The sequence below is a fragment of the Nanorana parkeri genome, unplaced genomic scaffold (assembly GCF_000935625.1).
Source record: "Nanorana parkeri isolate BGI_ZX_2015 unplaced genomic scaffold, ASM93562v1 scaffold494, whole genome shotgun sequence".
In the NCBI taxonomy this organism is placed as follows: Eukaryota; Metazoa; Chordata; class Amphibia; order Anura; family Dicroglossidae; genus Nanorana; species Nanorana parkeri.
In genome coordinates, this window is record NW_017306762.1 from 1,013,321 (window position 1) to 1,022,618 (window position 9,298).

Consider the following 9,298-nt stretch of genomic DNA (forward strand, 5'->3'; position numbering starts at 1 on the left):
TGATGAGCAAAATTTTAACACTTTAATTTAAAAAAAATATATATATATATTTTCTTTGGGCAGTAAGGTACAGACAGCAGTGTATAATTGTACTTCCCATTCACATACCATTCTGTGATAGATCACTATACACAACCATGCATTTTTTATCTTTCCATTGGTAAGCAGCGTTCAGAAAGAGTTAAGTCACAAGGGAATAATTATGTCTTCAAAGCTCTAGAAATATATCATCTAAATTTAGTTCCAGAACAAACATTAGTAAAAATGAGCAGATTTTAAGCCAACCTTCTGCCATCGGGATAACCAGCAGCTACATTATGTTTATATTGGACTTCCAGTAAGACTGGGCTGCTGACATTCCCATTACTGGTCACTTATCAGTGTAAATAGATGTCGCAGGCTGACAAGGCAAGGGTCAAGTGTAATAAAGCATCTTCCAATGGAAATTATAATCTTTTTAATATTTATTTTAGATATAGCACGAGAGGGTCAGCGTTCATTATCATATGTTTATCACATGATATACTTAAATATATATGTTTAAGCTTTACAAAAACAATGGGTTTAATAGTTTAAAAGGAAACTAAGGACAGAAGCAATAGATATTACCCCTCGGAGGACAAGGATGTAAAAATCCTATGTAATTAGGGAAAACTGGAAAGTAATATACAATTTATAGTGTTCTTTACCAGCCACCTGATCCAGTTCGGATAGTAACCAATATCCACAGAAAGTTAGTGTAATAATCAATGTGACATCTACAGATATTTAACGCATGCTGAAGCGCACAGTGCGTAGAAGTCGCCAACTGTCTGCAGAGTCAATAGCTACAGACCTCCAAACTACGTGTGGCCTTCAGATTGGCACAACAACAGTGCGTAGAGAACTTCATGGAATGGGTTTCCATGGCCAGGCAGCTGCATGCAAGCCTTACATCACCAAGTGCAATGCAAAGCTTTGGATGCAGTGGTGTAAAGCGCATGCTGCCACTGGACTCTAGAGAGGTGCAGACGTGTTCTCTGTTCTCTGGATAAGGAGGAACTTGCCTGGCCTGCACAGAGTCCTGACCTCAACCCGATAGAACACCTTTGGGATGAATAAGAGCGGAGACTCTGAGCCAGACCTTCTCGTCCAACATCAGTACCTGACCTCACAAATGTGCTTCTAGAAGAATGGTCAAACATTCCTATAGACACACTGCTAAACCTTGTGAAGAGCCTTCCCAGAAGAGTTTAAGCTGTTATAGCGGCAAAGGGTGGGCCAACTCAATATTGAACCTTACGGACGAAGACTGGGATGCCAGTAAAGTTCATGTGCATGTAAAGGCAGGCGTCCCAATACTTTCGGCAATAAAGTGTATATACTGTACATATATATCATACTGTGACATCCCAAATTCCTCAATGACATGCATGAACAATCAAAGCACCCTTAGGCAAACTGAATGCAGAGAACTCAAACGGTCTCCCGATCTAAAGATGATGGCCAAATCGGGTGATGTCCTAGTTCTATGTGCAATCTACTCTCCTTGCAGAGCAATACCAAAGTAAGCAGGCCTTAAAGAGACACGGCGCTCACCAAAAAAAATAGCAGGTCCCTACAAAAGAAGAGGTAATATACTTCTCTCTCTGGAGGTCTATGTCTCCTATCTTAGCTCCATTCAAGTGCTGCAGCCTCCGTCACTCTTTAGCACCCGCCACCTCAAGGATTGGCAACATTCTGTGTCCCCTGCTTCCATCTACCTCACAACAGGTCAAAGCAGCGACATATGGGTCGAACCTCATTGAGTAGGAGTCACAGGAACCTGACATTCCTGTAGGTGTTGAAAATGCTGAAGAGTCTGATAAAGGCTGCGGGCACCGGGCAGGTAATAATGCATAATACCTCCTCTTTTACAGGGATCTGCTATTAAGATTTCTTGGTCACTAAGTACATTCACATCTAGATGTTTCATATGTTTCAGTTTCAGTGCACTGTGCTTTAAGCTAATTTTACCCATGCACTACATGCGATACCATTCATCCTTGTGGAAGTAGAATGTAGTCTATGGGGTGGGGCTTAAAGCCTCATTCTGAGCAGTTACAAAATAAGTAGCGTTGCTCCCCCCCAGCTGATTAAGGGTTTAATACATTTGGGGTTTTTCTAGCGGATGAAACAACAGAGTAATACTTACCTATATTCACCGTCCCGCTGGCCTTCCTCCTTGGTTCGGATGACCCCTCCTCTGAAGCCTCTCTTCTTGCCAGTCTTGGATCAGTCACTGCCCCTCTCAACATCGTCATCATACACAATGTAGGACCAGTGACCACAGCATCAAGATAGAACATGGTCTTTGGTAGGAACTCCCACCCACAGATCAGTGCTGGAGAGAAGACTGGAAAACCAGCTGTTGCTGGGCCATGGAGTATTATTCTATGTTATCTCAGTTCGTAGTGAAAAATAGCTATGAGGAAGGAGGGGGACAATTTTGATTTTGAAACTGTCCAGACTCAAAGAAACCCTTATAAAGCTGCCCGACTGTCTCTGGATTCAATACTTTTAAATAACTTGGAACAAACATGCAGATGAGGAAAGGCTGGGAGAGGTCAGAACTAACTTGCCTACTTATTTGGGGGTAGTGGAGTAAAAAAGCACTGATGTCATTAGATCAATATGGCCACCAAGGAACTGGTTTTTGAAAAAATTATGGATTCATGATTTCTGGGTGATATACTGCAGATAGCAGAGGATTGAAAATGCATTATGTAGAGCTACCGCATGTGCCTTATAAGATAACTAAATCATTTGTTTATGGCTATAGTTCTATTTTGGGTTACAGGAGGAAATTTACTCCTGTGACCCAAACTCAGCATATAGCGGGTTAATGCCCGCTATATGCTTACAATGCAGAGCTGAGATGCAACTGGGAAAGATCCTGACAATATTGTCACTCCGCTGCCTGATTGACAGCTGCCTCTGCCTCTCGAGAGCCAGCAGTGCCCGCCCCCTCCCTTGTCTGTCCGTCCAATGAGCGCTGGGGGAATTGAGAGAATAGGGAGAAATCCCTGCGAGGAGCAGTGATTGATAATTCCAAAAGATGTCACCAGCACTCCAAAAGTAGATTCAATATATTTTAATGACAACGGTCAAAGTGATTGATAGTCACCGCTCTCTATAGGGAGAAGACCATGAGCTCAGTCATCAGTGATTTGTGGTCACTCAGTTCTCGATCTATAGAGGCATGTGACAGCTGCAGTGTCACACATCAGCTCTAAGTAACAGGAAGAGTCCATATTTATCTAACAAAACTTCTCCTTTAAAGGATAACTAAACCCAAGAACAAATATATAGTACATTGCAGCTTACTAGTCTGTAGGTGTGGTGGCTCCATTAGTTTTCCATTTTCAGGCTAAAAACATTTTCGTCAAGTACAGAAAATACTTGTTGATCTTGCCAGAAATGCAGCGTCCTTGTCACTTCCAGTGAGCTAAAAAGACAGCTATCTTTCTTGTGTAAACTACTAACCCCGCGTGAAAAAAGAAAACTAATACAGCCGTCACATCTAAGATCGGTAAACTGAAATATAGTACAATTTTGTTTTTCAGTTTTAGATACAATTTCAAAAGCCTTGTGGATTCTAAGACCTGATGGAATAAAGATTTTGTGCTATGGGATGCAGTAAAAATCAGATTGTTGCCATTTTCCTCATGAGTTTTCCCCACAATAAATGTCCCTAAGGAATAACGAACATAATTATTTTTATAATTACACACGTGCAGAAAGCCTAGAACCTTCATTAACACATATGCCCATGGTTACATAAATAGATATATAATAAGTAATTACATTATACTAATTGATACAAATGTATGCATGCATGCAAAATCAGAGAAGTGGGAATACATCGGGGAATGCGCTAGACACAAATGTGACTCATTCATAGTGACATCTGGTATAGCTGGTACTAATATGAAGCATAGTCAGAAGGGAAACACTTTACATGTCCCCTCAAAACTTTCATGTAACTGAAAATTCGAATGGATAAACCACACAGTAAGCCATTTCTTGTTGTTAGTAGAAGTGTCAGTTCAGGACACAATTATTTTCCATGTACCCTGTTCATACTACAAGGCTGTGTTTTGGTGGGCTGCAGTGCACTGTTCAAAAATGCAGACATGTTGCATTTTTACACAGTGCAGCTTACCACACTGCACCGTATGTCACCTGAATGAAGTGTTATTTTGCAATACTTCAAAAAAGTAAAAAAAAAGAGGTAGACCATGCAAGGCGCTGTAACAGTGCATCCCATTTCCCGTCACCACCCTATACTACGGACACCAACCTGCACGCTTAAATGCCACGTTTTAGCATGCTGGCTGGTGTAAACAAGCCCTTTAATGATGCACCAGAGGCACTAGATGTCATTAGCCATTGTGTCACCAATTTCTGCACTTGTCAGTGTAGATCAATGGATCAATGCCTCCAAGCTACGGCCTGCGGGTCCCATACAAGATTTTATCTGGCCCACAGCAACTCCGGCTACCGGTCTGTCTATTGTAATGCAGACACCAGCACATCCACTGCCAGCCAACCATCCATGACCCTCTCGCAGTGCAGATTCTCCCTCCCTCCATTGTAGTTGGTTGATAGGACCACTGGCATCCTAGCAACCAAATTTGTTATATCATTTACATTTCCTCCTTCCACTCATTAGCATTTCCCCCACCTCCCAGCTTCTGTCCTGCTGCTCTGCCATCTGAAAGTTAAGGGGGGACTCCGCTGGGCACTCTTGGATGTGAGGGAGGAACTCTGCTGGGCCCCTGGATGTAAGGGGGAACTCTGCCGGGCATTCCCGGATGTATGAGGGGAACTCTACCGGGCACTCCTGGATATAAGAGGGGAACTCTGCTGGACACTCCAGGATGTAAGGGTATACTCTGATGGGCACTCCTGGATGTAAGGGTATACTCTGATGGGCACTCTTGGATGTAAGGGGGGCTCTGCTGAGAACCTCTGGTTGTAAGGGGGGAACTCTACAGGGCACTCCTAGATGTAAGGTGTAACTCTGCTGGACACTCCTGGATGTAAGAGGATACTCTGATGGGCACTCATGGATGTAAGGGGGGACTCTGCTGGGCACTCCTGGATGTAAGGTGAAACTCTGCTGGGCACACCTGTATGTAAGAGGGGACTCTACTGGGCACGTCTGGAGGTAAGGGAGAAATCTGCTTGGCACACCTGGATGTAAAGGGGAAATCTGCCAGAGACTCGTGGATGTAATGGGAGACTTTGTTTTGTACTCCTGGATGTAAGGGGGGGGCTCTGCTGGGCACTCCTGGATGTAAGAGGGAAATCTGCTGGACACTCCTGGATGTAAGGGGGAAACTTTGTTTTGTACTCCTGGATGTAAGCGAGGGGGGACTCTGCTGGGCACTCCTGGATTTAAGGGGGGACATATTCATTTATTTACATTTTATTAATTAACTTTCAAACTGGGTTTTTTTTCAGCCCGCAAATATTTGTAAAACATATACAATGTGGCCCTTGTTGACACTGAAATGTTTGGTGAACATGCTGTAGAAAATTTCAGTCATGAAAATGACAATATTTACAATGTTACCTGGAAAGTGCTCCGTCCACTGGGACTAGTCACATGTGTGACTGAACGCTGATCTACTAAATCTAAGGCATACAAGGCCGTGGGCCCAAAAATAAACTTCAACCTGCAAATAAACACAAACGTGATAACCGCAGACATTATAGGGATACTGGTTATAGTTTACACACATATGTTAGATGAGTATCTAGTGGTTTCAGACATCACAGTGTGTTATAAATTCAATGAGGAACAGAAAATAAAAAAATGATGCTAAGCAAAGATAATGGGACACAGTTTTCACTTCTATGCATTAAATATAACCACAATATTCTAACACTGCTTATTCTCTAAGGTACAATGATTGTGTAAAATGTAGCAATCTATAAAATGAATCTGGATTTTATTTTAATGTTTATAAAATAGAAATTGATCAGTCATCACTGTATTTTCTCTTCGGCCCCCCTTTTGGCCGCGTTTTTGATGCGTTCCCGTAAAAAAAGAAAAAAAAATGTTTTTTGCTGGAGTGGGGCATGTCAGTATGTTAGCTGCAGTGCAGTGCGTTTTTGACGCGTTTTGCGTTTCCGGACCGTACAAAATTTGACATGCAGTATTTTTTCTGTCGTAACCTGAACGGACTGCACACGTGAGAACTGTAGCCCATAAAACACATAGGGATACATTTTTAGTGCAGGAGCGTACGGATCAGGTCAGCACAGAAAACGTACATCGTGTGAACAGGCCCTTAAAGTGTATGTCCGGTCAAAACCTTTTTTTTTTCTTTTAAGTTGTGGAGAGAGTAGGGAAGGAGTAGAATCCCCGTTGGGTTTTTTCTTCCCTTAGGGGCTCTATGAGAGTGATTCTTCCTCACTTAAGCTGGCCATACACGACTTTTCGCCAATTCTTGTTAATAGCTGTTGAAAACAACAGCTGTCAGGGGTGATTCCTCCATCCACACTGTGCAGGGTGGATGCGCGTAATCAAGCATTTTTTTCTCATTTAGTCCATGCAAAACGTGTAGGGCCAACTTCACTATCATGTGGCAATGGCGTCACTAGACAGGAAGTGAAGGAAACAAAACAGACGGAAGTAAAAAATTATCTTCGTTTTTGTAGAATAGGGGAAGGCTAGAGCCCCTATCAGCAGTGTATATTTTTCCTTAACTCCTGTCTGGTTGTCCCCAGGAGATTAAGTGGATTCATTTATTTTAGGTTCATGTCATATTTGTGATCATTTTCATTTTCCTCGTTCTGCTCTCTCCTCCTGTCACCATGGTTCCAGACAGCACATGTGCACTGTAGCAGATCCTGACTGGTTAGTAATGCCACCCATCTTTGTCTAAATGCTCTTGTGCAGGAGGGGCTATGAAGACAGTTTGTGTGCTTACACTTGTCACATTTAAAACATTTGGCCTATGTTCATACAGATACTAGCACTGTTCAACCCACACTTACATTCAACCACACTCTACATTCATCCAACATACAATGTTCAGACTGTGCTAAGCCTTCAACTTCCATGGTTTCCCTCAACAGACAATCACCTTTTCCCGGATTTTCCACTGGAAAGTTCAGGAGAAGAACTTTTGAAGAAGGGGTACTATCCCCTGAAAAGCTTGTTTCTGCATTCTGTGGTGGTCCTATGTCTGCATTTGTATTATAATCAGCATTTCGGAGAATTTTGGATTGTTCCTGGTGTGATTATATTTCGCAAGATTTCACTTTGTGTATGTGGGTAGCTTTATCACCCTCCACATTATTGTTACTAGAGGTGCACCAAAATGGAAATTTTAGAACCGAAACAAAACCGAAATTAAAAAAAATGTCAGGCCGAAACCGAACGGGATGCGCCCATGTATCGGCCGAAACATGGCTATTTCGGCATTATGCCGAAAATTCAATTTTCGGCCGATATGTTTCGGCGGCCGATATATATCGGTGCATCCCTAATTGTTACTATACGTTATTGCACGAGGAGAAGGTGCTGTCTCACTTTGTTCTTTGTATCCAGTTCTGCTTTACATGGACTGGTGTACTATGTAACGTCATTAAAAAAAACAAGGATCAAACAACAAGGGCAGACCACACATGCTGTTCATGAGTAAGCAATGTATGCATTTAAACCAAAAGAAAACAAACATATTTAGGTTGTCAGATGAGAAGATTTGTAAGCTACGGAACTGCCTGAGGCCTCTTAGAGAACAGTTTGTATAACAAAATGAATTCAAAGTACTCACCCCAGTAGATGATCATCGGAAACTGCAAACAAACAAAAACACTGCATGAAAATCCAATGTAATGCCATATTATGAGCATCAGTCACTCTATTCTGCTCATCAGTTCTGTAAATGGCAATGGTACTTGTCTCTAAGACGGTTTAATAACTGAATGGCAATGGTACTTGTCACTAAGACGGTTTAATCCATTTGCTTTTAACCTCCGGGCACAGAAGATGGTGCTACTAATTTTGTAGGTCCTTTGCACAAATGTTTGTCGAATCAATATTAGACCAAAACAAATACACAATTAAATTGATAAAAGCACACTAAAATCAGTATCAGTGCACAAAAAAAAAAAACTTTTCCGACTAATCTAAAAGAAAAAACTGTATAGAGTTGATAACAACAAATATTTGTACATTTTAAATTGGGCCTTTTTGCGTAACAGTAAAAAAAAAATTGAAGTAACGCAAAACTGTAAATAAGCAGCTTATGTTAAAAATCGTTTGTGCACTGTTTGTTTGTCTTGTGATAAATTGATACTGGCATACAATTGCAACACAGCATATCACAACGCACGGCAATGCGTCACAACGTTTTGCCACGTGCTGCCACAGGTAAATTAATGTTATTTTGAAAATAAAAAATAAAAATCAAGCACTGTGATGTGTTCTACAACGCAGCGCAGTGCACAATATGTGTATAATATGTGTGTGTGTGTGTTGGGGGGCTTTGGGGAATTTCAGGGGTCTAAGCAGACCCCTGACATTTCCCTTTTGATATAGAAAAAGAGATTGAGGACACAGGGTTCTCAATCTTTTTTTCCGCAGCCTCTGTTCTACAATAATGGAAAGCACTCAGTACAGAGGCTTCCCATTCATTGAGAAACTGGTGATAAAAAATATTTTACCATCAACCAATTATCAATGGGTAGAAGCCTCTATAGTGAGTGCTACTATCCACTCAGAAACTCATGAATGAACAGGAAGTGATGTAAAGCATTTCCTGTTCATTCATTCATAACACTTCCTGTTCATTCATAGTACTATGAATGAGCAGGAAGTGTTCTGTCCCCAGTTATTTACAAACACTGGAGTGATCAGCTGATCACTCCAGTGTTTGTTCTGCACAGAGGATCAGTAAATAGATTCTCCACTCGGCCACGCACAGAGCCGCTGTCATCCATCTGCTGTCAGTGTCTCTGCTCTCTCCTCCCCACTCACTCCTCTCCTGCTGCGCGGCCAACCTGACAAGGAACAGATGGGAAATGTTCCAATAAGGACACTAGTTCTGGTGACCCTGCTGACCACCTGTCCATTTCAGGAACCTGAAGGATCTTTTTAGGAGCAAGCTCCATTGACAACTAGAGAAAACCTCAAAAGTTAGGCGCCAGCTGTCATTTTAAGGGGCATTGGCTACCTAGCTCATGGGATTAGTCTATGGAGCTCAAATAAAGCTATATTATTCATCTGATCCTCGGTCCCCCCTCAGTCAACATTCAGTCC

At 41.9% G+C, this 9,298-nt stretch overlaps 1 protein-coding gene across 1 annotated transcript in view; it reads right to left on the bottom strand.

Moving 5' to 3' along the window:
* ZSWIM7 (zinc finger SWIM-type containing 7) overlaps positions 1–9,298 on the bottom strand; it is an 80,532-nt gene that overhangs the window by 52,346 nt on the left and 18,888 nt on the right. Inside the window, exons 2-3 of the mRNA XM_018561043.1 lie at positions 7,812–7,833; positions 5,600–5,702 (exon numbers count right to left, since the gene is read on the bottom strand). Of these exons, the coding sequence (XP_018416545.1) occupies positions 5,600–5,702; positions 7,812–7,833 (125 nt within the window). The remainder of the gene's footprint in view (positions 1–5,599; positions 5,703–7,811; positions 7,834–9,298) is intronic.